This window comes from Oncorhynchus mykiss, chromosome 20, assembly GCF_013265735.2.
Source record: "Oncorhynchus mykiss isolate Arlee chromosome 20, USDA_OmykA_1.1, whole genome shotgun sequence".
In the NCBI taxonomy this organism is placed as follows: Eukaryota; Metazoa; Chordata; class Actinopteri; order Salmoniformes; family Salmonidae; genus Oncorhynchus; species Oncorhynchus mykiss.
In genome coordinates this window covers 35,967,804-35,995,732 of record NC_048584.1, presented here as the reverse complement: position 1 = coordinate 35,995,732, position 27,929 = coordinate 35,967,804, and the positions used below count along the sequence as shown (strand labels likewise).

At 40.2% G+C, this 27,929-nt stretch overlaps 2 protein-coding genes and 1 long non-coding RNA gene across 8 annotated transcripts in view; 2 read left to right on the top strand and 1 right to left on the bottom strand.

Annotated features, from left to right (window-relative positions):
* Nucleotides 1–2,110: 2,110 nt before the first annotated feature.
* LOC110499420 lies at nucleotides 2,111–9,222 on the top strand. The gene is made up of 3 exons (XM_021576559.2): nucleotides 2,111–2,237; nucleotides 8,487–8,780; nucleotides 9,068–9,222. Exons 1-3 carry the CDS (start codon nucleotides 2,231–2,233, stop codon nucleotides 9,082–9,084), a joined length of 318 nt encoding a protein of 105 aa, XP_021432234.2. The 5' UTR covers nucleotides 2,111–2,230; the 3' UTR covers nucleotides 9,085–9,222.
* A 1,287-nt stretch (nucleotides 9,223–10,509) lies between these two features.
* LOC110499419 (cytohesin-1) overlaps nucleotides 10,510–27,929 on the top strand; it is a 33,651-nt gene continuing 16,231 nt past the window's right edge. For 2 of the 6 annotated variants that reach the window (XM_021576557.2, XM_021576554.2), the window contains exons 1-2: nucleotides 15,862–16,367; nucleotides 24,261–24,343. Coding sequence is in view for 1 of the 6 variants with exons in the window: in XM_036956267.1 (XP_036812162.1) it covers nucleotides 10,634–10,664; nucleotides 24,261–24,343 (114 nt within the window). In the remaining 5 variants the exon portion in view is untranslated. Of the gene's footprint in view, nucleotides 10,665–15,861; nucleotides 16,368–16,387; nucleotides 16,542–24,260; nucleotides 24,344–27,929 lie in introns of those variants that run through there. The other 4 variants (XM_036956267.1, XM_036956268.1, XM_021576558.2 and 1 more) reach the window with 4 other exon arrangements.
* LOC118942065 lies at nucleotides 20,313–24,509 on the bottom strand. Its single transcript, XR_005037991.1, has 3 exons — nucleotides 23,292–24,509; nucleotides 22,363–23,168; nucleotides 20,313–22,155 (listed from the first exon to the last, which is right to left on the bottom strand). It is a non-coding gene; the product is annotated as an uncharacterized LOC118942065 (long non-coding RNA).

Genomic DNA, 27,929 nt, shown 5'->3' with positions numbered 1-27,929 from the left:
CCAAGAAATGTATTGGTGAATTATATTAATCATGCATTGAACTGCATCCATCTATTCTCCAACAATGCCTTAGTGTACGTTATGGAATGTAGAGTCAAAAATAACCTATTTTTAAAACCTATAAAGTTGCATTGGTAGTATAAACTAGGAATTGTATATTTTTTGCTGATATTATGATTGTTTGTTTCTTTCATAACTGCAAAGTGGATCAAACACGGTCAGTTCCACTTTAAAGTGAATGTAGAAGGACAAAAAATACAATAGTATATCAGAAAGTTGTATACAAGCAGACTATTCCAGACCAGTCTGCACATTTTTAATGGTGTTTCTAGCTTAAACAGTTATAAGAGGAGTAACGTGCAGAAGAAGTATGACAAAGATTTAAAGTCAGGACTTTTGCTTTACAAGTCCCATCTAATAAGTTGCTAAACTCTTTTGTGTTGTCCTCAATGATTTGAAATGCATTGTCTTCAGATGTGTGGTTGAATTGGAAAATAAATCATCACAAACATCAACATCCCTCTACTGTGACCCTTAACAAATATACAAAGATTGATGTTGTGTCACAGACAGTTCCATATCAACGTTCTGTTGCCGTGGTGATTTCTAGAATTCAATGAAACTCCTCAGGTTGATGTGCTCTGTGCTAATGTGGGGGGGGGGGGGGGGGGGGTGACATTTCATGAGAGAGAGAAAGTGTGTGTGGGTGTGAGATGAGTGGACTGACACGTTTTGAGCCTCTTGTGGACCATGATCTTTCTTCCTCTATCTCACTCTTCTCATTTGCTTGCATTTTCCATTATTCTACCACTCTATCCAATCTGTCCCTCTCCCTTTCCTCCTCTCTACTTTTCTCAATCTTTCTCTCGTTCTCTCCCTTCCTCTGTTTTGACTCCTCTCATGCCACTGTGGTTAATTCCCCATTCACCATGGCTTAAATCAAATTTACTGATAAACTCCTTAAGCAGAAAGTCAGATTTACTATTTATATACCTTACTTTCAGAGGCTTAATCATATATATTTTATTATATTTTCAGTTTTACTCCTTCATTTCAGAAGCTCTACCTCTCACTGTTCTCATACTCATTTTAGTTTCCACGTCTCCCCAACTCCCCCTCTCTCCTGTTCTTTACGATATATTTTCTTTCTCCGAAGTCAAACTCAGCTAATAAAGTTCTAATTCAAGCACACAGCTGCTAAGTCCCTCTCTACTTCCATCCTGTTTATCTGTCTCGCTTCTCTGTGTGTTGCCTCTTTAAAAAGAACAGCTCAACTATACTATTTTCACATTTCTATGCCAAGCTAAACCAAGTCAGACCAAGCTGTACTGAATCCATCATAGTTGCTGGAACTGTGCTGGAAAGGACAATCTGTAAATATAATATTATAATCTGCACGGTACAGTTCTGGTTCGCATGATAGTGTCATCTTCCTTCATTTTCTACATTTTTTATCAAACTTGTTTGTCCATGACTGGGCTGCGACATGGTGTCATACACTTTAAATTATGTAACGAGAATTGTTAACTCACTATAATGACAACTGGTTTACTGGCCAAGTTATTGTTTTATATTGTTTAAACCTGCCTTGTCTTGGGTTTCCACTAGATGGGCCAGCGGCAAAGTCAAAATTGTCTATTTTGTAAAAATTCGTCAAATTTTTTGTTTGTTGTCTTAATTTAAGGTTAGGCATAAGGTTAGCAGTGTGATTAAAGCAAAAATCCACCCTAAAACTATATTATGGTATTTGTTTCATTAGTCCACTGTTGATAAAGTCTGAAAATGTTTTACATGTCAGAAATCAAGTTTAAGATCATACTGGCTGTATTTCTATATATTGAAAGTTAAACTTTCTTGAAAACTTGATTGCTGACATGCAAAACATTTTCGGACTATATCAACAGTGGACTAATGAAGCAAAATACCAAAATATAGTTTTCCTTTAATCACACTTCTAACCTTATGCTTAACCCTAACCTTAAATTCAATTGAAAAAGCACATTTTGGTTTTAATGAATTTTTATGATGTAGACCGTTTTTGGGTGGAATTTTCCTTTAAGGTTAGGGTAAGATTTACAATCAGATTATAAAAAGAGAAGTTACAGAAATAGGCGGGGTTATGACTTTGCCTCTGGCCCAGGTAGTGACAACCAGTCTTGAGTAAAACTGTCTAACTTTCTCTTTCGTTTTCTTGCGTGCACACAAGGCATTTTCAGATTTTCAACAGAGTATGGCAGGTAACTATTAGTATTTTAATACAGAATGAATGTGATATGTTGCTGGGAACAACAATTTCTATAATTTGTGTGTACTGTATCATAGTATTGTAAAGAGAGTGCACTCACTCCTCTTGCCTAAACAAATGATTGGGTGCTTGGAAGCTGAGGACAACAAATTATCACATCAAAAGTGAAAAAGGCCAGCACTCACTTGGATTATGTTGCCATGAGAGAAAGTAAAACAACATTTAAATTGTAATTTATATATTAGTGAGTGCTGGCCTTTTTTGTATTTTGTTGTATCATAGCAACCTGTTCTACTTGTTTTTGTGGTAAATATGTGTGCACCACTCCTATCATCGCTAAAATGAAAGAGTTAAAAAGTGTACAACTTGTTTTTAGTAAAGTAATGAAGTTACTTCGGTCAACCAGCCATCACACAGCAACATATTCTTGCTTCATGATTGGTTTTCGTTCTCTGAAGTTAAAAGGGAGACGAATATGACAATATTACGGACGACACATTTAAATACTTATAGTATTATGCCGTGTACAGGGCTGTAGCTACGGTATGAGTAGTGATGGGAAACCGAGTTTTTCTGAAGGCTTCGGTTGATTACGCAGAGCTACATAATATGTTCATAATGCACATTAGTGACATCTGCTGGTCAACAATAAATAGCAGTGTGTGATTATCAGATATACTTTATTTTTTTTTGTCTACTGTCTTCATCAAATCTCTGTGGCGCGGTGGTAAATCGTTGGCTTTAATGGTCAGTCAATAATCAGTTGTAGGATCAGGTTCGCATCTCATGCTTCCCTTTTTTTGCCTTCATGTTTACTAATGTTCAACAACGGAATCTATGCCATTATTTTGGGTGCTTAACACAGATGCTTATACAATACCAAATAAAACAAATTATTTGAACAGTGCAGAAAGTGTGGTTTCACATTAAACCATTTTCAAAACAGTGTGCCTTCCACGGAATTCGACCTCATACCCTCACGTCCCTGAATGTTCCAGAGTTCCCTTCTCTACCTGCGATAAAATTAACCGTACAAAATGCTTAATATTTTTGTAAGTAGAGGTCGGTGTTAGAAAGTAGCGTGGAATCAAAGAAAGCACCGGAACCACGTCCAGTAGAGGTCGGTGTTAGAAAGCAGCTTGGAATCGACGAAAGCACCGGAACCACGGCGAATTAAGTGGGATCTCGTTTTGAAAACGCACGGGATCAAACACGTTCTTCTAATAAAGAGATACAGGCATCCATCCACACGCTGCTTTGAATTTATGCTGCGTTCAAAACAACTGGGAACTCGGAAATCTATGACTTCTGACTCCAGTGCGTTCAAAACAACTGGGAACTCGGAAAAACGAGCCCCGACTGAAGAAAATGTGAAGGGTCATCCAACTCGGAATTCCAACTCAGGAACTCTGCCCTCTTTCTAGAGCTCCAACTTTCCGACCTGAAGATCACTGACGCCATGATTTGACCTCATATTTTTCCGAATTCCCAGTTGTTTGGAACGCGGCATATGCCAATTCCCATCGTGACGTATTTCATTAGGCCGTATGACATCTTCACAGACGCCTCCCCAGTGATGCCAATTTAGCATTTTTGTTGCTAGATTTAGCAACTTTTCAGACTACCCTGGCAACTTGTTTTTTCAAATCAGCACCTAGCAACAAATTTAGTTACTTTTACAAATTTATTTTGAACTTTTAGCAACTTTTGAAACGTGAATCAAACGCTAAAATGCACGCATTTCCCTCTAAATGACATAAAAAAACATTTTCTCTGTCACACACTCAGTCACAACACACGTGCCTGGCTGCAAAAGTGCATTGTGCGTGACGTCAGCAGAAGGCCTGCAGCAATTGAAGAAAATTGCAAATCACGAGCCAAACCCAATGAATATAGTTGGTCACGAATGTTTGATCTTGAACAGAACTTACAACATAAATCAACATGTCTCAATCAAAATTGTACAGACAAAAGTACAGAGAAGAGTGGGAGTCTGTACCTGAACAAATGTCAAACCATATTTTTTGCCGAGATGGCCAGTCAATTTGAGTAACGTTATTGTGGATTCTACGTAATGATGCAGTTTACGTTATCACGCAATGACATCACAACTCCATTTAGCAACAAATCAACCTGCCGCTAGCAACTTACCCTGAAAATTAGTTGGCAACACTGCGCCTCGCTCGATCAGTCTTGCCTTGTTACTGAACGGACAAGTGTAGTGTTTCCTTTCCGAAAAAAAGATTGCAGTTGGAGTGCAGTATAACTGCAGTATGCTACAAATGCTGCATTGTTTTTTACTGCAGTTTTGTTTAGTTACGTTTTTCTCAACTTGTTTCTCTAACTTTATTGCAAGTCAAGCTAGCTATCAACCCCCACCTAACAATTATCATCAAAAAAAAAAACGTCATTACCATTAGAGCCCGATCAATAGGAGATTTTAGGGAGGCAAAAGTCACTGATTACAATATATCTGCCAATATATGGGTTTTTAGAAGTGGAATGACAAACAAACAAACATCTCACAAATTGTGCTCCAAAGGACTAACATACTCTAAATGAGGATTTCTTCAATAATGATTAAAATGTATATTATTTAAGAACATTGTAGTGACTAAATGTTACAATTAACATTATTCAAGAACACTATTTAAGAACAAGATAACCACCAAAAAGCAATTATATCCTCTATAAATACGAAAGTACAGTTGAAGTCAGAAGTTTACAATACACTTAGGTTGGAGGCATTAAAACTCGTTTTTCAACCACTCCACAAATGTATTGTTAACTAACTTTAGTTTTGGCAAGTTGGTTAGGACATCTACTTTGTGCTTGACACAAGTAATTTTCCCAACAATTCTTTACAGATTATTTCACATATAATTCACTGTATCACAATTCCAGTGGGTCAGAAGTTTACATACACTAAGTTGACTGTGCCTTTAAACAGCTTGGAAAATTCCAGAAAATTATGTCATGCCTTTAGAAGCTTCTGATGGGCGAATTGACTTCTGATGGGAGAATTGACATAATATAACTGTTTGGCCATAATGACCATCGTTATATTTGGAGGAAAAAGGGGGAGGTTTGCAAGCCGAAGAACACCATCCCAACCGTGAAGCACAGGGGTGGCAGCCTCATGCTGTGGGGGTGCTTTGCTGCAGGAGGGACTGATGCACTTCACAAAATAGATGGCATCATGAGGAAAGGAAAATGATGTGGATATATTGAAGCAACATCTCAAGACATCGCAAATGGGTCTTCCAAATGGACAATGACCCCAAGCATATGTAACGGATGTGAAACGGCTAGCTTAGTTAGCAGTGTGCGCTAAATAGCGTTTCAATCGGTGACGTCACTTGCTCTGAGACCTTGAAGTAGTAGTTCCCCTTGCTCTGCAAGGGCTGTGGCTTTTGTGGCGCGATGGGTAACGATGCTTCATGGGTGACTGTTGTTGATGTGTGCAGAGGGTCCCTGGTTCGCGCCCGGGTATGGGCGAGGGGACGGTTTAAACTTATACTGTTACATACAGTGCCTTGCGAAAGTATTCGGCCCCCTTGAACTTTGCGACCTTTTGCCACATTTCAGGCTTCAAACATAAAGATATAAAACTGTATTTTTTTGTGAAGAATCAATAACAAGTGGGACACAATCATGAAGTGGAACGACATTTATTGAATATTTCAAACTTTTTTAACATATCAAAAATTGCTAAATGATTCAGCCCCTTTTACTTTCAGTGCAGCAAACTCTCTCCAGAAGTTCAGTAAGGATCTCTGTTTTTTTTTTGATCTCTGACTGCCCAATGTTGACCTAAATGACTAATGATGATAAATACAATCCACCTGTGTGTAATCAAGTCTCCGTATAAATGCACCTGCACTGTGATAGTCTCAGAGGTCCGTTAAAAGCGCAAAGAGCATCATGAAGAACAAGGAACACACCAGGCAGGTCCGAGATACTGTTGTGAAGAAGTTTAAAGCCGGATTTGGATACAAAAAGATTTCCCAAGCTTTAAACATCCCAAGGAGCACTGGAGCATCCCAAGGTCCCAAGGAGCACTGTGCAAGCGATAATATTGAAATGGAAGGAGTATCAGACCACTGCAAATCTACCAAGACCTGGCCGTCCCTCTAAACTTTCAGCTCATACAAGGAGAAGACTGATCAGAGATGCAGCCAAGAGGCTGGAAGAAAACCTGATGGAGTCTGCAAAAGACCTGAGACTGGGACAGAGATTTGTCTTCCAACAAGACAATGATCCAAAACATAAAGCAAAATCTACAATGGAATGGTTAAAAAATAAACATATCCAGGTGTTAGAATGGCCAAGTCAAAGTCCAGACCTGAATCCAATCGAGAATCTGTGGAAAGAACTGAAAACTGCTGTTCACAAATGCTCTCCATCCAACCTCACTGAGCTCGAGCTGTTTTGCAAAGAGGAATGGGAAAAATTTCAGTCTCTCGATGTGCAAAACTGATAGAGACATACCCCAAGTGACTTACAGCTGTAATCGCAGCAAAAGGTGGCGCTACATAGTATTAACTTAAGGGGGCTGAATAATTTTGCACGCCCAATTTTTCAGTTTTTGATTTGTTAAAAAAGTTTGAAATATCCAATAAATGTCGTTCCACTTCATGATTGTGTCCCACTTGTTGTTGATTCTTCACAAAAAAATACAGTTTTATATCTTTATGTTTGAAGCCTGAAATGTGGCAAAAGGTCGCAAAGTTCAAGGGGGCCGAATACTTTCGCAAGGCACTGTATGTTCACAGATGAAAGTTAATGTTTATGTTTTTTTCTGACGATCCTAACAATTTCCGTATGGATTTTCTTACGATCCTAAAGAAATGTACGTTAAACCTTTTGGCAGGTATCCGGCTCCATAAAACTCCATTGGAATCGTATTAACACCCATTATGCATGTTTCCCTTGCATCATCAATGGACCGTGCAGTGCATTCCTTGTCCCACAATCGTGCAGAATGCACTGCACGGTCCAATGATCTAAATGTGTAGTAATCATGGCCCAATTACCGACCGGGCACACAGGGCATGTGGCCATGGGCAGTAACTTCTGGGGCCCCCATCCATTCATTAAATTATAGTTTTTAATCACGGTGCTGAGTTAATGTGATTTTTTTGCGTAGTGGCTAATTTTATTGCTAATAGGCTGTGTTTGTAGAGTGACTGAGATAAATGAAGCTACAGCAACCAATGTGATAATGGCAGGGGTAATTTTTGCTTGTTTTTGCTGGTCTCCAAATAACATTCTAGAGTTTTTAAATTGTTTAGAAATTCAGTAAAATGTGGTTCAACTTTCTGTCTAGACTTGACAGTTCATGCAGCTTTAGTATTCTGATCATGGAATTCTGAACGTGTCATGCGTCTACACTTCTACCGTGTCCACAGTGTTTCCGGAATCCCTTTTCCCGTGCTATATTCAAATGCCAGTTTGCGTTCTACAAATGGTGGAACCCTTACGAAAAAAAAAAAAAAAAAAATATATATATATATATATATGATTCTAAATATTAGCTAGCTGGCTAGCATTTATGAGGCTAACAAAAACGTTCCTCACACGCTAGGAACTTATTTCTTCCAATGTTATAATGAAAAGGTGCCTCGGTCCCAAAGCACACGTTTTCTGGAGACTTGTGGGAGGAGTGCTGATGACTTCGCCCACTGTATGTGCTTTCGGTAGCCTGATAGCATCCAGACAGAAGAAATCCACACACAATGCATCCCTAACCACCTCCTGAAATGCTCAGCCAGATCTGAACATAGTCAGACCACAAAGCGACTTTTGAGAGTCTAGACTCTCTTTTCAATGCAATCTTCCTATTCTGATAGTAGAAGTCGCATGCAAGTCTCCTGGATACGTTAGAGTGCAGTATAACTGCAGTATGCTGAAAATACTGCATCAAAAATAACTGTTTTTTTTTACTGCAGTAATTTTGTAGTGTAACTGCAGTTAGAGTGCAGAATAACTGCATTAATTCTGAAATGACTGCGTCCAAAATACTACAGTCGACTGCAGTTACTGCACTTTTACTGCAGTTTCAAAACGGCAATCTTTTTTTGTAAGGGGTAGTCTGTTTCTACATGCTCTAGTGCTTAATGCTGATTCAGGCGGCTTCAGGAATTTGTTTGTTACAGAGACTGACGGTATCAAACATATGATTGTCAATAACCATTCTCTAATAATCATTCTCATGTTCTCTTTCTTTCAATTTGGACAGCCGAAATATTGGACAGGGAAAGGGGGAACCTTGTGAAGAGATTAAACGAGGCCAACATCAAACGTCTAGTAGATATACTCTTTAGCCAAAACGTGATCAATCAATTTGAGAAGGAAACCATAATGGAGACACATGGGCGGGCAGATAAAGCACGCGTCCTTGTGGACATTACCTATGCCAAAGGTGAACGTGCGTCTGAGCTCATGATCACCCAACTAAAGGATGTTGACCTCATGCTGTACAATGACATCTTTTTAAAAATGGATTCCATGGATTGCATGGATGGATCTCCAGGTAAGGAAGGATAAAAGTTATTTCAGCCAACACATAGTTATTCCAGCCCACTGGGTTTACAAAATTCTGATAACGTTCCCAAAATTCCCAGGTTTTTGAGAAATCCTGGTTGAAGGATTCCGGATTTCCTGCTTATTCCCTCCTGATTCCAGGAATCTTCCCACCAGATGTTCTGGAAAACATGAACATTTTGGGAAAGTTGTCAGAATTGTGCTACCCTACCTAATGTGTAATTTCAAACTAGTGTAATACTGCAGTTGTGACATGCTCTATTTTTCTCTCTGTAGTTTTCAACTTGAGATGATGTGAGATGACGGAAGAGGAGAAAATAGCCACCTTTTAATACCACAATCCGGAGCCTGTAGATTTTTCTGTTGTTTATACCTTATCATATCATCCTTTCAAGGTTAAAAAGCATTGTCAATAAATAATCTACATTGAAGGTGTTTTTGTCGTTTTTGTTTTTGTTGTTTTTGTCCCTTCCTCTGTTTTTGTCCTCTCCTGCCACTGTGGTTAATTCCCCATTCACCACGGCTTAAATAATTTTACTGATAAACTCCTTAAACAGAAAGTCAGATTTACTATTTATATACCTTCTTTTCAGAGGCTTATATATATATATAGACATATACCTTCTTTTCAGAAACTCTTCCTCCTTGGTTCTGCAGATATCAGTGGCATATCCTGTAATGCTCTCTCTCTCACAGCATATCCTGTTTTCCTCTCTCTGTGGCCAAACTTAGTGAATGAAGCTCTGATTCAAGCACACAGCTGTGCTTTAAAACCCTCTCTCCCTCTTGTGTCCCATTTTGCCCCTACTCTTCACATCTCTTCTTTCTCTTCCTCTCTTGTCTACCCACATCATTTTCTGTCTCTCTCTCTGCCCTTGTATACTCTCACATCTTTGCACTCTCGCTCTATCTCTCTCTCTCGCTTTCATTGCTATGATGGAGAGTTAAAAAGGTCCTTTAGCCTGTCATCACGTCATTCACCATTCAGAGGTCAAGCTCTATAAATCTGTCATCACTAGTTACCACAGCCACAAAGTCATAAACCCCTTCCATTTCTACAATTGTTCTTCTTAAAATTTGAATTTAAACGCTACCCTTACCTTAACCACACTGCTAACTTTATGCCTAACACTAACCTTAAATTAAGATAAAAAAAAAGCTAATGTTTCCAATGTGACTTTGTGACTGTGGTAACTAGTGGACACTATAAACTGAGTGCACAAAATATTATCCAAGACAGACTGACCAGGTGAATCCAGGTGAAAGCTATGATCCCTGATTGATGTCACTTGTTTAAATCAAAGACAGGTTAAATCATTATTTTCAAGCCTTGAGACATGAATTGTGTGTGTGCCATTCATGGGCAAGACAAAATATTTAAGTTCCTTTGAACAGGGTATGGTAGAAATGCAACGCTGCTGGTTTCCCATGCTTCCCATGTGTATCAAGAATGGTCCACCACCAAAAGGACATCCAGGCAACTTGACCGTTGCCACAACTGTGGGAAGCATTGGAGTCAACATGGGCAGCAAGGGTGCTTGTGTGTGTGTGCATGTGTGACTTCTGGGGGTGGAGCTTAGCGAATATCGGGGTAGCAAAGCTTCTGATTGGCTGCCCAGTAGCAAGTATTACTAAACCACGCCTTGTTTCACCGCATGGTACGCCCAAGTTCTGAGTCAATTCACAGCCTTTACACGTCATTTTAAGATAGAAAGTCAACCTCTAAATATATATATATATATATATATATATATATATATCTGAGCGCTCCAATTAATAGTTGCTACGTGAGCAGCAATTTGTAAAGTTTTTGAAAGGATTCGTAGTTTACAGAAAGGCTACATGATGGTTCTGAAGTCGGCAGACGGAGTGGGTAAGTAGCACCAGACTTAATTAGCCAATGCTATTTGATGTAGGACTTAGCTTTATAAACAGTTAATACCTGTATGCTATTTATTTTTCATCTAAGTTATTGCTACCTTGTTTCTGTTGGCTATTAGTAACATGTTTTCGCCGTACCTTTTACGGTTGACTGGCTAAAATAACTTACTCAGCCTGCAATAGCGCAACAGGTCATATGCTAATTTCCAGACGACCTTAGAACAAAAGGTTCATTTAGCGGACTGAGTTGAGGCCATGCAGCGGTGTGTGCACTGTGTATCACTGAAATCATAATGCGTGTGTGTCTACGATACATCGTTCCTACATCAGCCGAAGACGTAAGATGCGTTTTCCAAAACACCACGCAGCGAGAGTGTTTGCTAAGTGCATTGTTGAGGCATGTGTCGATACTAATTGGATCAAAAGAAAAGCAGTGCTGCTCTGATCAGCTTTCTCCATTCAAATCTTACCATAAAGAGCAACTGAAGGCAATAAAACGACTTACTTTATGTTCGTATTCCTATCTTTATTTATTATTGTTGCATTGTCGAAAAGGAACCTGCAAGTAAGCATTTAGTTGGACGATGTATTCCATGCCTATCCAGAACATACGAATAATAAACTTAAAACAACTTCTCTGGTAGAAAACAGCAGTTGTGGACTCAAGTCACATGACAAATGTGAATACTTTAGACTTGAAAATAAAATTACTTGACTTGAGACTGACTTGAAATTACAAATACTTTGTAGTCTGCAAATTGACCGCAAGACTTCCAAACAGATACAATATTTAACTAAAACATAATTTCAAACCTTGCATACATTTGCAGGGTTTCTTCTGGATCAAAATGTGTCTTAGGTGGTGGGGGCGTGGCAGTCGGCATGGCCAACAGTGCTGTCGCCAACTGAACATTTTAAAAAGCCATCCTGTTGGCAGCAGTGACAAAAGTATCCAGTTTTAGAGCTCATTTCCTGCAATTATACACATTTTGCAGTGAGGCTGAGAGAGAAATGCTAATTTATGCCTGGATTCACCTAGCTAGTCTATGTCATGGAAGGAGCAAGTGTTGGGGGGGAAATAAAATCACGGGCTGCCAGTTGGGGAATCCTGGTGTACGTGGCTTAATCTATACACAGCCAGAGACAGTAGCCACAGCATCGCCCTTGGAAAATGAAAAAAAAAAACCACTGCAACAGATTGGCTAGTGAAACGCACACTCTGCACTCTGATTGGACCTTCAAACTGTCAATCAACACAGGTCGGTTGAGCTAGAGAACAGATTGTTGATTTGCTGTACAGATATAGAATCGGGTGCAGTGCAAACGTCAAATTGTAGAAAGAGAGGATTGCCATAATAAATAAATATGCAGCTCCCTTTTCGAGCTTGTCTCATCGCTGCAACTCCCCAATGGGCTCCTCCAAAACATGACCCGCAAAACAGCGCATCTTAACACCAGCCCGCTAAACCCGGAAGCCAGCCGCACCAATGTGTTTGAGGAAACATGTTAGACTCATGACCAAGGTCAGCCTGCAGGTGCCCGTCCCGCCACAAGGAGTCGCCAGAGTCAAGTATTTGAAATATTTGCTTTTGCTTTCACACGTTTCTAATACTACAATAATTGCTAGTGTTTCATAATTCCATTACCTTACTGTTTATTGCAACACGTAGACATTTCTGTTTCTTGTTTGAAACTCGGTTGTACAGTCGTCTGGAAAAAAACCTCACCGTTTCTCTAGACATTGATCTCTTTGACGAACATATCAATAGCTCCCAATAGCTATTGATATGTTCGTCAAAGAGATCAATGTCTAGAGAAACGGTGAGGTTTTTTTCCAGACGACTGTACAACCGATTTAATTGGCAAATCCAACAGCAGAACATTTTGTTTCTTGGGACCTAGAACTAGCATCTCTGTTTTGTCTGAGTTTCAAAGTAAAAAATGTGCCTTCATCTCTCTTTATGTCTGAAAGACAGGCTTCCAGGGTAGGCAATTTTGGGGCTTCATCATGTTTCATCGAAATATACAGCTGTGTGTCGTCCGAATAGCAGTGAAAGTTGAGTGTGTTTCCGAGTGACATCACCAAGAGGTAGAATATATAGTGAAAACAATAGTGGTCCTAAACTGGAATCTTGAGGAAAGGTGACACTTACAATTGATTTGTCAGAGGACAAACCATCCACAGAGGCGAACAGATCTTTCTGACAGATAAGATCTAAACCAGGCAATAACTTGTCCTTGTAGACCAATTTAGGGTTTCTAATCTCTCCAAAATAATGTGGTGATGGATGGAGTCAAAGCAGCACTACGGTCTAGGAGCACGAGGACAGATGTAGAGCCTTGGTCTGACGCCATTAAAAAGTCATTTACCACCTTCACGAGTGCAGTCTCAGTGCTATTTTTTTTTTTGTGTGTTATTATTTACAAATATTTTCTGGGTCAAGGTTTGGCTTTTTCAAGAGGCTTTATTACTGCCACTAAAAAAGTGAGTTTGGTACACAGTATAATGCTTGACAGTTTAGAGGCCATGACTACAGTGCCTTGCGAAAGTATTCGGCCCCCTTGAACTTTGCGACCTTTTGCCTCATTTCAGGCTTCAAACATAAAGATATAAAACTGTATTTTTTTTGTGAAGAATCAACAACAAGTGGGACACAATCATGAAGTGGAACGACATTTATTGGATATTTCAAACGTTTTTAACAAATCAAAAACTGAAAAATTGGGCGTGCAAAATGATTCAGCCCCTTTACTTTCAGTGCAGCAAACTCTCTCCAGAAGTTCAGTGAGGATCTCTGAATGATCCAATGTTGACCTAAATGACTAATGATGATAAATACAATCCACCTGTGTGTAATCAAGTCTCCGTATAAATGCACCTGCACTGTGATAGTCTCAGAGGTCCGTTAAAAGCGCAAAGAGCATCATGAAGAACAAGGCGCACACCAGGCAGGTCCGAGATACTGTTGTGAAGAAGTTTAAAGCCGGATTTGGATACAAAAAGATTTCCCAAGCTTTAAACATCCCAAGGAGCACTGTGCAAGCGATAATATTGAAATGGAAGGAGTATCAGACCACTGCAAATCTACCAAGACCTGGCCGTGTCTCTAAACTTTCAGCTCATACAAGGAGAAGACTGATCAGAGATGCAGCCAAGAGGCCCATGATCACTCTGGATGAACTGCAGAGATCTACAGCTGAGGTGGGAGACTCTGTCCATAGGACAACAATCAGTCGTATATTGCACAAATCTGGCATTTATGGAAGAGTGGCAAGAAGAAAGCCATTTCTTAAAGATATCCATAAAAAGTGTCGTTTAAAGTTTGCCACAAGCCACCTGGGAGACACACCAAACATGTGGAAGAAGGTGCTCTGGTCAGATGAAACCAAAATTGAACTTTTTGGCAACAATGCAAAACATTATGTTTGGCGTAAAAGCAACACAGCTGAACACACCATCCCCACTGTCAAACATGGTGGTGGCAGCATCATGGTTTGGGCCTGCTTTTCTTCAGCAGGGACAGGGAAGATGGTTAAAATTGATGGGAAGATGGATGGAGCCAAATACAGGACCATTCTGGAAGAAAACCTGATGGAGTCTGCAAAAGACCTGAGACTGGGACGGAGATTTGTCTTCCAACAAGATAATGATCCAAAACATAAAGCAAAATCTACAATGGAATGGTTCAAAAATAAACATATCCAGGTGGTAGAATGGCCAAGTCAAAGTCCAGACTTGAATCCAATCGAGAATCTGTGGAAAGAACTGAAAACTGCTGTTCACAAATGCTCTCCATCCAACCTCACTGAGCTCGAGCTGTTTTGCAAGGAGGAATGGGAAAAAATTTCAGTCTCTCGATGTGCAAAACTGATAGAGACATACCCCAAGCGACTTACAGCTGTAATCGCAGCAAAAGGTGGCGCTACAAAGTATTAACTTAAGGGGGCTGAATAATTTTGCACGCCCAATTTTTCAGTTTTTGATTTGTTAAAAAAGTTTGAAATATCCAATAAATGTCGTTCCACTTCATGATTGTGTCCCACTTGTTGTTGATTCTTCACAAAAAAAGAGTTTTATATCTTTATGTTTGAAGCCTGAAATGTGGCAAAAGGTCGCAAAGTTCAAGGGGGCCGAATACTTTCGCAAGACACTGTATTTCCATGAATCTGTCGATACAGGATTAAAAAACTTGAGCATCTCCATTGATCCAGGGCCTGGCAGTTCTGTGCTTCTTGTTAATCCAGCCGCTTTGTCAGATTTCAAAAAGGCTTTACGGTGAAGGCGCCCTTCATACAAAACCATGAAAAACATTTTCCAACCAAACAGATGCATAACGAAAGTCAGAAATAGCAATAAAATTAAATTAAACGGAATAATCTGTTTCCAATACCAAAGAAAAACGAGGAGTGCACTCCTGTTCACACACACCAAAAGACTAGAGTCCTTCTGAGTGACACATGGAAAGAATAGGACTACTTCTTCATTTCTCAAAAGAAAAACATCGAACAATTTCTAAAGACTGTTGACATCTAGTGGAAGCCATAGGAACTGCAATTTGGATCCTAATAAATTGGGTTTCCCACATTGCCTGCCAAATCAGTTCTGTTATACTCACAGACATTATCGTAACAGTTTTAGAAACTTTAGAGTGTATGCATATCCTGGCTTCTGGACCTGAGTAACAGGCAGTTTACTTTGGGCACGCTTTTAATCCGGATGTCAAAATACTGCCCCCTAGCCTTAAGTAGTTGATGCTTTTGGGAAACTGGGATCAGGTCTGTCCAAAGGTTCTTTGCATCAACTTAGTATCAGTAACTGAAACTGTAGCTAATGGACTCGCAGCAGTCCAACCCGGAAGCACACATTGAGTAATAGACTCACTGAGATTTATGTACTGTAGCATCTCTTAGAGGACAAGTTGTTTATGTTGCCAGATTTAAAAAAGAAAAGTGAAATAATTGGACAGAGTGCCCCTTGTTGCATAATGGTTTGTTTATCATTAAGTCCGAGATCATATTCAGTGCTGGAGGTCATTGGTGTACAGTCCGACAGTCATGAGTACACATACCTAGGGCTATGTGTGAGAGTCCACGGGGTGGAGACTGTGTATAATGCTTGGAGGGAAAGAGGGAGGAGTTGCGGGGGAGGGTTCCCCCCCCTGTCATGTCAGTGATTTCTCAACAAATGGTAGAGTGATTGAGCTGAACACTCCTCTGGTTCACACACACTTGCTCTCTCGTGCTCTTCCTCACGCCCTCTGTGGTGTGGTGGAGCAGCTAGCCTGTTACCTTGCTCGCTCTCTCATTACAAGTTTGTAGTAGTGTAGTGATGTGAAAGACAGATGGTAAGCTTGGCAGGTAATTAAGGGTTAAGGACAGTCTGCCTGGTTGCAGGGGAGAGGGGGGCAGTGTTGGTTATTTTAGTATTGTACCACGGGATTGGAGGGCTCAGAGGGACTGGTATTGTCTGGGTTATACTGCTTGGCTGGACTGGGGTACTGGTGGGTTACACTGGGACAGAAGAACCAGGCTGGTCTGCTGTACTGGGAGAGAAGTCTGGACTATATTATTGAGAGACTACTACTGCCAGACTGGATTAGACAAAGACTGGACTTTATTTTTTTGAGCTGAAGTTTTTCTGGGCTGGACTGTGTGAGAAGTGTCTGGTACTGGACCTGGGAAAGTCATTCTACAGGTACAGTAGACAAGACTGGAGTGTGTGTGTTTGTGTGTGTGGTGTGTGTGAGTGGGCTCTGTGGAGACTGGTAGACGGACTAAAGGGTGAAGCAAGTGTTCTGGGAGAGACCTGCATCTGGACCTGTGTTATACTGGTAACAGTGGAAGGACTGGAAATGACAAACTCGCTCAGGTAGGAACACTACACGCTGTGTGTCTACCCCTTTTCCCGCTCATATTATCGTCACACTGCTAGGAAACAGCCACCTCTTGACATCAGGAAACACACAGCAAAAATATAGTACATGCTGTATCAGCTGATAACGCAATGTGTGTGTTAAGGTCTGATTGAGAGATGCAACAGTAACTGCATGCTCTTATCAGTGCGTGGGCAGAACAGTGCATGCGTGTGTCTGTTTGGGTGGACAAGACTTCACAATGTAACCAAACTCTCCCTCCCAAGCCTTCTCAATACCCACCCGAAACATTGAACTGCTGTCATATACTGGTAGCTAGTTTTAACAAATTTATCAGGTCAATGCTGATTGGTAAAATATCCACAATACAAAATATGATTCTTCGTTGTTTTAAATGTGTTTATTGATAGAAGTAAGAGGAGCCATTTAGACTCCAAGTGGCCTTAACATAGACTCTTTACCATTACAGCACTAGTTAACCCATTGATTACAGCACTAGTTAACCCATTGATTACAGCACTATTTATCCCATTGATTACAGCACTATTTAACCCATTTGATTACAGCACTAGTTAACCCATTGATTACAGCACTATTTATCCCATTGATTACAGCACTAGTTAACCCATTGATTACAGCACTATTTAACCCATTTGATTACAGCACTAGTTAACCCATTGATTACAGCACTATTTATCCCATTGATTACAGCACTATTTATCCCATTTGATTAAAGCACTATTTAACCCATTGATTACAACACTAGTTAACCCATTGATTACAGCTCTAGTTAACCCATTGATTACAGCACTAGTTAACCCATTGGTTACAGCACTAGTTAACCCGTTAAACCAATCATTACAGCATTCATGGTGTTGTCACAGATACACCTTTCACCACATTTTTCCGCCAACTTTAGCATCCCACCTTCTTTGTGTCCGCTTTCTTTTATATATGAAAGGTATTGCTGGCAACAAAGCCATGCACGACCTAGTCATGATTGACGTAAATTCCTGCCTACGGCTTTTAAATTCCTGCCTACGTGCTGTCTAGGTTGCTTAATATAAGTGTAACAGTTTAGCTTTCGTCCGTCCCCTCGCCCCTACCCGGGCTCGAACCAGGGACCCTCTGCACACATAGACAACTGACACCCACGAAGCATCGTTACCCATCGCTCCAAAAATCCCGCGGCCCTTGCCAAGCAAGGGGAACCACTACTTCAAGGTCTCAGAGCGAGTGAGGCCACCGATTGAAACGCTATTAGCGCGCACCACCGCTAACTAGCAAGCCATTTCACATCGGTTACATAAGGAATTTGAAATTATTTATACTTTTACTTTTGATACTTAAATATACTTAACCAAATAATTTCACTCCAGTAGTATTTTACTGGTTGACTTTTACTCGAGTAATTTTCTTTTAAGGTATTTTTACTTTTACTCAAGTATGACAATTGGGTACTTTTTCCACTACTGACTATTTCTGCACCGTTTCACGCTGCTTTGAGACAAGCATGGGGACATGCTCAATCAATGTTAGATTTTTCTTTCCACTGAATCTCCGTTTGGATATTGGTTGGGCCAGAATTAGGCTTTGGAAATGTTAGCTGAGGTGAGTGCTGCTCATGATCATCTTGTCTAGGTGGCTCATTTATTTACACTGATCAGAACATTTAGCCAGGATGTTGTGTAGCTTAACAAGCGGATTATTTTGCTCTTCACTTGCAGTTGCTCAGTAGCCTACGCCTACTCCCAACCAAACGCCTGTGACTTGTCTTAATCAATCCATTGTGATTTTGTTTCACTGAACCTCTATGTATATTTGGTTAATTCTCTGGATGGGCAAATAAGTGGAAGTGGTATAGCTCATCTATTTGTTTGCTGATCTATCACTGATTATAAACTGGGTGGTTCGATCCCTGAATGCTGATTGGCTGACAGCCGTGGTATATCAGACCGTATACCACGGGTATGACACAACATATAATTTTTTTTTGCTCTAATTACGTTGATAACCAGTTTATAATAGCAATAAGGCACGAGGAGGTGTGGTACAGCAGTTCCTCCTTTAAAAGTTGCGAGCTTACACTGCGGGACTTGGAGGTACCCAGCATCACAGCTTCATTGCTCCAGACCTCCGCAAGGGAGAGTTAGTGCTCATTATGCATTTGGGTCCCAAGCTTTTTATATTACCAATCATACATATTGAGACAAATTTGACGCGAGCCACTCATCCCTGGTGAAATTCTTCAGCAAAGATGGCTGACAAAACATTACGGTGGAAGCAAATGTTAGGAATTATAACGTTATAACGAGTCAAGCAAAAAATGTACAATTTAGAGGAATATGTTAATTAATGTAGAGACAAACGATTGTGCATATTGTTTTTGTCATAAAGTAAATGTACGAAAATCGCTATTTAGCAAGTTAGCTGACTAGCTAACATTAGCCAGCTAGCTAGCTAATGTTATGACATGAGTATGACATTGTAATTCAGGTTGATTTAATGTTTTAGGGACTCCTGAGAACCAGCAAACCAGGCTGTCGTCTTGTGACACAGTGGATGTAAAGAATCTAGCTAGCTAAAGCTTTTACTGCACGTTGAATGTACAACTATTTATTTTCTTATTGTGTAGTGGATGATGAAAGTAGCTATGCCTATGGATGTGTAGCTAGCTACATTATGTAGCTGATCTGTGTATGGAACCTAAAACGTTAGCTTCTGAACTAATATTCATACCAATGAACCTCAGCTATCATAGTTGTATCAAGTTCAAGTCTGAATGGCATTAATGAAGCCTATGGATTGAGTGGAATATAATCACTTGATTGTGCCAAGGATGCAAGTCCTATATACATGTACTGTAGTTATTACCAAGCATGAGATGCCCACAGTGTAGCCTGTACATTGAATATATTCACTGATCATGTATTCTACCTTGGCAATAAAGGTGGGGTTCAGGTATGAATCTCTGAGACATTCTTTTTCAGTCATATCCAATACCAGGTGTATCAAACTCAATTCTTTGAATGATGCCATGACTGCATGTATGTATTACAGATATACACTTCAACAGTGTTTACCACTCCTGCTCCTGGGACATCAATGATTACACATTGTAACTATGCAATAGACTAGAAACATGATTTAAGCAAAAGCTGATTTTGTAATTCATATATACAGACAAAAAACAGTACAACTACACTGCCTATGCATATCTAAGTCCCTTCATCTGCATTAATCTGAGGACACAGGATAGGTGTAGTATTTCAGTGAGATATTTAACTTCAACCAGTGGAGAATGTGAAACGCTTTATTGAAAGTTAGTTATCCAGGTGTTATTAATACATACATTATAATTATAATATTATAAAGTTCAATCAGTTCTTCAATGCACATATGGTGTACATTATAAAGAAAGAGGAGGTTGGGAGAGAGGTGTAGAAGACAGAACTATATACCTAGGTGTCATCTAAAATAACCCTAATTTATAAGACTGTTCTTAATTGATTAATGGTGGTGTTATCATCTATGTGAAGCTAGCCACAATAGTGGACTTTGCGGTTAGCCTTCAAAATAAAAGTATGGCATGATTCTATTTGTATACATTTGCATTACTGTCAATGACACTTTTTTTTTATTTTGAAGGCAAACCACAAATTCCACTTGTGGCTAGCTTCACAACACATAACCCGGTCCGGTCGAGCCTCACTAGCCAGATGAAGCAAGCTGGCTGCTTATAACATTAGCTTTGGACAACAGGGTTAAGTAGCTAGCTAGCTAGCTATTTATTTCCATGAACTGAAGTTCAATTTCAATAGGTGAACAACAAGTGGCAACCTAGCTAATACTTACTCACAAGGATTCCTAAATCATTGCTAACAATAATGAAAATTACTGTAGCTTCTACCGGTCATTGTTTTCAGGCTGATTGTTTTATACTGTTCAATACAATCAGAATGGAGAAAGACCCATTGAAATAATTTAGAATATATGTGTTGCCACCCTAGGGTCACACACTACTTATAAAGCAAATGTAGAACTTTTATTAATCAAAAGCATAAAATACTTAAATGCCATATGATATTTTGGCCATATTGCCCAGCCCTAGTCTGAAGACGTCGGGAGATGGATGTGGAAACCGGCCACTAGGGGCAACAGTGAACGCCGTTACCTACAAGTTTTTGGTTTTGCGTTGTGGACGGGGATGGCGGATGGGTGTTTGGAATCAGAGGCAGATGCTAAGGTTGTATTTATGAGTCCAGCAAATAGAAAGTAGTTTTTCATATTTTTGCTTTAAGCCTACCCCAAATCTTAATCCTTACTTTAACCATTCGGAGTGATTGCCTAACCTTAAGAATTCTGAGTTAATGCCTAGACTTAACACTAACCTTTAAAAATTGGGATTTAACGCCTAAATTTAAACTTAAACACTTCTAACTTTGACGTTTGGAACAACTTCTAAATTTGACGTTTGAGAAACGTCTGACGTGAGACAGAGCTTGTGTACATTATTTTACTTGATCGTGTATAGGCATCTCCAAAAGCCCACGGAGGTTGTGAAATATGAAGATGAATATGAATATGTGAAATATGAAGATGAATATGAATATGAATATGTGAAATATGAATATGTGAAATATGAAGATGAATATGAATATGTGAAATATGAAGATGAGACTTGCATGCTTTTGAAATCTAGATGATTCTTTTCTATGGGTATCATGATGAGGATACTCTCAATGTAAGACCCCCACGCCTGCTCCCTAACAAAGTGGAGTGAGGGTTGGAAAGAGATTAAACGTGGATGAAAAAGAAATGGGCTTGGGCTCTGTTTCAAAGTATCACTTTTTTTATATAGGACAGTGGTTCCACATGTTGCTGTGACGCAAATGTGGAAAAATATTATTTTGTATTTTTTTCTGTTATTCATTATATTCTTAGTCTACTATAAAAATGTGTTGACTGTGATCGGTGTAGCCTAAGTGTCGTCTGTTTTAATGAACAAAACAACGTTTGATTTCCTGTGCATGGCACAGCCATGTAGCCGATAGACTACACAGACCAGTAACATCATTAAACAACAAAAAATTACATTATTTTGAAATGACATTTCATTAGTCGTATAATGTTTTCTAGGACCTGCCTAAAACGCATGTAAAATGGATTTCTTTGTAATATATATGTATATTCAATGGATTGATTAAAATGGATGTCCGCCCACATAGGCCCACGACTACTTCCTCTCCTAAATGTGCAGGCATGTGCACGGGCTTATCCTGGCAAGAATGTGGTAAAAATGTGTTCTAAAATACATTGCCAGACAGTTATTTTTTTTTACAGGCAGCATACCGTAAAGTTTGTCTGTAAAAGGTAACGGTGAAGCCTCCTGCCTGACGGGAGACTCAAGAATATCGCATCCCCCTCTTTCAGCTCTAGAGTGGCTGCATTATTTACATACTCATAACCTCCACTATCAGGGTGAATCACATTTACACTTTCCCTCCATTCTTATACATAGTTACACCTGTGTGTTTGAAGGGTAGATAATCACAGGCAGTGGATCGGAAGTAGTACACTCCTTTCACTTGTGCTGTGAAGATGCAGTACCTGCAGCAGAGGACGAGAAGAGGATAAACTTTTTCCGTGAAATTATGCTCTCTTTTCACACACTAATAAACACCTCCAAAATCAGAAACAATTACAGTAGGCTATATTGCTGTCTACACCTCCTACCCAAACCTCTCAGATTTGCTAGTGGTAGTCACAATGATTAGTGGGTTGTTTTGAAATGGACCAGTGAGTGTAGATTATTACCTGTATCTGGGTTGTAGGCCTTGCTGATGTTTGTAAAGATTTTGGGCTGGACCACTATGGTTTCAGCAGTAGTGAGGGGTCCTACAATATCAGCCAGTGAAGCAGAGAAGGTCACCTTTGGTCTGGCTGTGAACACAGAAGAGAAAATGAAATGCATAGTATAAACTGCATAGTCTAAACCAGGGTTTCCTAAACTTAGTCCTGGGGCCCCACCCGGGTGCACGTTTTGGTTTTTGCCTTAGCACTACACATCTGACTCAAACAATCAAATGTTTGCAATGAGTTGGTAGCGAGCGCTAGGGCAAAAACCAAAAATGCACCCGGGGTGGGTGGGGGAGGGGGCAGGCACGAGTTTTGGAAACCCTGGTCTACTGCCAGAAGATTAGAAATGGGCCATTTTCTACTTTTCAACTGAGGTAAACAACCAATACTAGCCTGGATTGTGTCCCACCACCCGCCAACCCCTCTTTACGCTACTGCTGCTCTCTGTTCATCATATATGCATAGTCACTTTAACCATATCTACATGTACATACTACCTTAATCAGCCTGACTAACCGGTGTCTGTATAGCCTTGTTACTTTTATAGCCTCGCTACTGTTTTTTACTGTTGTTTTTATTTCTTTACTTACCTATTGTTCACCTAATACCTTTTTTTGCACTGTTGGTTAGAGCCTGTAAGTAAGCATTTCACTGTAAGGTCTCTACACCTGTTGTATTCGGCGCACTTGACAAACTTTGATGTTCTGGAGGTCTCTCTCTTCAGCACCTCCACCTCTCCCTCGCTGTTACTTTGGCCCCCAGGGCTGAAAAACCACGAAAAGAATCATCAGTGAACATTCAATCTACCATAGGTTTAAAAAATGTGAAATAGAAAGGTTAACTAGAAAGACTAACTATTTCCTTTTTAAGTAAATGTTAATCATTACCTGCATTCTCCGTCTCACTGGTTGTCACTCTGGCCCCCATGGTTGACAGTTCGCTGCTTGGGCTGAAATTATGGACATTTTTAATGCTCACATAAGCCAGATAATTTATTTTATCCCCCTTTTCCCAATTTCAGTTACGATCTTGTGTCATTGTTGCAACTCTCCAATGGGCTCAGGAGAGGCGAAGGTCAAGTCATGCGTCCTCTGAAACATGACCCGCCATATCGCACTCACCTGCCCGCTTAACCCGGAAGCCAGCTGCACCAATGTGTCTGAGGAAACACTGTTCAACTGACGACCGCAGTCAGCCTGCAGCCACCTGGCCAGCCACAAGGAGTGGTTAGAATGTGATGAGCCAAGTAAAGCCCCCCCCCGGCCAAAACCTCACCTAACCCGGAACTCCCGGTCATGGCCAGTGGTGATACAGCCTGGGATCGAACACGGGTCTGTAGTGATGCCTCTAACACTGCGGAGGGGGGAAGCGAGGGAGAAAAATAAATACCCCCCCCCTCTCCTCCTCTGATGAAATATCACATGGATTTTGGGAGTGTGTGTGCTCGCGGAAGTGATGTTATTCTCAGCTTCAATGTTAAAATGGGAGCTGATAGTTTGGTCCCCTGCTCCAGCCTACTTCAGCTGCCCTATGGTGTAATGGGTGTGTCCTTTCTTCCTCCCCGATGGACATGTGGTTCCCTCTTTCTCTTATCTTTGTACTGCATATATTGTTCAGGCTTGTGTGGGCGTCTGGAAGGTTTTGGTTGGTCTTGTGAGTGCTTGCGGGATGGGGAGAGGGTGGGATGGAGAGAGAGGGATGTGGCTGGTTTGTAGTGTGTGTGTGTGTCACCCCAGTCAGTGGCTAGGAGGGTGTTGGGGAGGTATTATTTTGATTGATCTAGGCTATGTTGCCATGGTGACCCAGAGCACTGTTATTCTCACCTCCCCCCTCGCTCTCTCTCTCCCCCCTCTTAGTACCTGATGATCTGAGTCCTGAGGAGAGACAGGAGTTGGAGAGCATCCGCCGTAGGAAACAAGAACTACTGCAGGACATACAGGTAACACACACAGAGTAGCAAACCGCTGGAACTTTCAAACCATTACTGCCAAATGCAAAGCAGCTGATTCTGTTATGTAATGTCAACTTTCTCTCTCTGCGGTTTCAATTGCTTAGTGAAATGTGAAATCCAAGAACTGCATGTCCAAAGACTTAGGACCTCCTTCTCCCCTACACTTGACCCCTAATTACTGCAGTGCACAGTATGCCTCTTCACTAACCAGTCATGAGAGAGGGAGACAAAGAGAAGGAAGAAAGGGGGAGAAGGAAGAGAATGCATTATGTCCACTAGAGCGTTACACTCTTTCATGATAGATGAGGCTCTGTCTAGGGCTGTGTTTGTGTGTTTCTGTCTAGCCTAGTACTGCACTTCCCCCATACCCAGCATTTACCCTCTGATCTGGAAGAATTCGATCCTACAATGGGATTGTGTGTGTATGTGCATACAGTACCAGTCAAAAGTTTGGACACAGCTACTCATTCCAGGGTTTTTCTTTATTTTTCTACAATGCAGAAAATAGACTATGAAGTAACACATGGAATCATGTAGTAACCAAAAAAAGTTGAACAAATTAAAATATATTTTCTATTTTTCGAAGTAGCCAATCTTTGCCTCGATGACAGCTTTGCACACTCTTGGCATCCTCTCAACCAGCTTCATGGGGAATGCTTTTCCAACAGCCTTGAATGAGTTCCAACATATGCTGATCACTTGTTGGCTGCTTTTCCTTCACTCTGTGTTCCAACTCATCCCAAACCCTCTCAATTGGGTTGAGAGCGGGTGATTGTGGAAGCTAGGTCATCTGATCTGTGGTGGAAAAAGTACCCAATTGTCATACTTGAGTAAAAGTATAGATACCTTAATAGAAAGTTACTCAAGTCAGCCAGTAAAATACCACTTGAGTAAAAGTATTTGGTTTTAAATATACTCATGTATCAAAAGTTAATTTAAACATAATTTATAATTCCTTATATTAAGTGTGACTGGATAGCCAGGGTCACACTCAAACATTATTTACAAAAGATGCATTTGTGTTTAGTGAGTCCGCCAGACCCGAGGCAGTAGGGATGGCCACGTGTTCTCTTGATAAGTGCGTGAATTTGGCTATTTTCCTGTCCTGTTAAGCATTCAAAATGTAATGAGTTGTCAGGGAAAATGTATGGAGTAAAAAGTACAACATTTTCTTTAGGAATGTAGTCCAATATAAATAGTAAAGTACAGATATCCAAAAAAGCTACTTAAGTAGTAGTTTATCTTCTTTGGGACTGGGGGGCAGTATTGAATAGCTTGGCTGAATAAGGTGCCCAGAGTAAACTGCCTGCTACTCAGGCCCAGAAGCTAGAATATGCATATAATTAGTATGCTGTTTGAATGATGTCTGTGAGTATAACAGAACTCAGAATAACAGAACTCAGGGCAGGCAAAAACCAAAAAAATTCAACCAGGAAGTGGGAATTCTGAGGTTTGAATACAGTGTAAATGGGGCCAGAATTCACTTCCTAAGGCTTCCACTAGTCAGCGGTCTTTAGAACCTTGTTTCAGGCTTCTACTGTGAAGGGGGAGCAAATGAGAGCTGTTTGAGTCAGCTGTTTGTGTCTGGCAGAATGCCATGAGCTAAGTCCGTGCAGGCCGTGAGTGCGAGCTGCGTTCCCTTTCATTTCTAAAGACAAAGGAGTTGTCCGGTTGGAATATTATTGAAGATTTATGATAACATCCTAAAGATTGATTATATACATTGTTTGACATGTTTCTATGAACTGTAATGGAACTGTTTTGAGTTTTTGTCTGGACTAAGTGCCTGCGCCTTGTGAATTTGGATTTGTGAACTAAACGCGTGAACAAAAGGAGGTATTTGGACATAAATGATGGACTTTACTGAACAAAACAAACATTTATTGTGGACCTGGGATTCCTGGGAGTGCATTCCGATGAAGATCATCAAAGGTAAGTGACTATTTATAATGCTATTTCAGAGTTTTGTGACATCTCTACTTGGTTGAAAAATGGCAATGTTTTCTGTGGCTAGGTGCTGACCTAACATAATTGCATGGTGTGCTTTTACTGTAAAGTATTTTTGAAATCAGGCACTGTGGCTGGATTAACAAGAATGTTATCTTTAAAATGGTGTATAGTACTTGTATGTTTGAGGAATTTTAATTATGAGATTTCTGTTTGAGTTTGGCGCCCTGCAATTTCACTGGCTTTTGGCGAGGTGGGACACTAGCGTCCCACATATCCCAGAGAGGTCAAATTATTTTTACCTATGTACTTTACACCACTGCATCTGATGCAGCACTCCGTTTCTCTCCTTCTTGGTCAAATAGCCGTTATACAGCCTGGAGGTTGTTGAAAAAAAAATGATAGTCCCACTAAGCGCAAACCAGATGGCTGCACAATGCTGTGGTAGTCATGATGGTTAAGTGTGCCTTGAATTCTAAATAAATCAGACGGTCACCAGCAAAGCACCCCCACACATCACGCCTCCTCCGTGCTTCACGGTGGGAACCACACATGAGGAGACCATCCGTTCACCTACTCTGCGTCTCAAAGACACGGCAGTTGGAACCAAAAATCGAATTTTCACTCATCAGACCAAAGGACAGATTTCCACCCGTTTAATGTCCATTGCTCGTGTTTCTTGGCCCAAAAAGTCTCCTTCTTATTGGTGGCTGTTAGTGGTTTCTTTGCAGCAATTCGACCATGAAGGCCTGATTCACGCAGTCTCCTCTAAACAGTTGATGTTGAGATGTGTCTGTTACTTGAACTCGGTGAAGCATTTATTTGGGCTGCAATTCCTGAGGCTGGTAACTTTTTAATGAACTTATCCTCTGCAGCAGAGGTAACTCTGGGTCTTCCTTTCCTGTGGCGGTCTTCATGAGGGCCAGTTTCATCATAGCACTTGATGGTTTTTGCGGCTGCACATAAAGAAACTTTCAAAGTTCTTGACATGTTCTGTATTGACTGACCTTCATGTCTTAAAGTAATGATGAATTCTCGTTCCTTTGCTTATTTGAGCCGTTTTTGAAATAATATGGAATAATATGGACTTACCAAATAGGGATATATTCTGTATACCTTGTCCCAACACAACTGATTGACTCAAACGCATTAAGAAGGAAAGAAATTCCACCAATTTAACTTTTAGCAAGGCACATCTGTTAATTGAAATGCATTCCAGGTGACTACCTCATGAAGCTGGTTGAGAGAATTCCAAGAGTGTGCAAAGCTGTCCTCAAGGCAAGGGTGGTTACTTTAAAGAATCTATAATATAACATATATTTTGTTAAATAAATCACTTTTTTGGTTACTACATGTTTCCATATGTTATTTTATAGTTTTGATGTCTAAACTATTCTACAATGTCGAAAATAATACAAATAATGAAAAACCCTTGAATGAGTAGGTGTCAACTTTTGACTGGTACTCTATATACAGCGCATTTGGAAAGTTTTCAGACCCATTGACTTCTTCCACATTTTTTAACGTTAGCCTTATTCTAAAATGTATTAAATTGTTTTTTCTCCCTTCAATCTACACGCAATGCCCCATAATGACAAAGCAAAATCTGGTTAACACATTTTTTGCT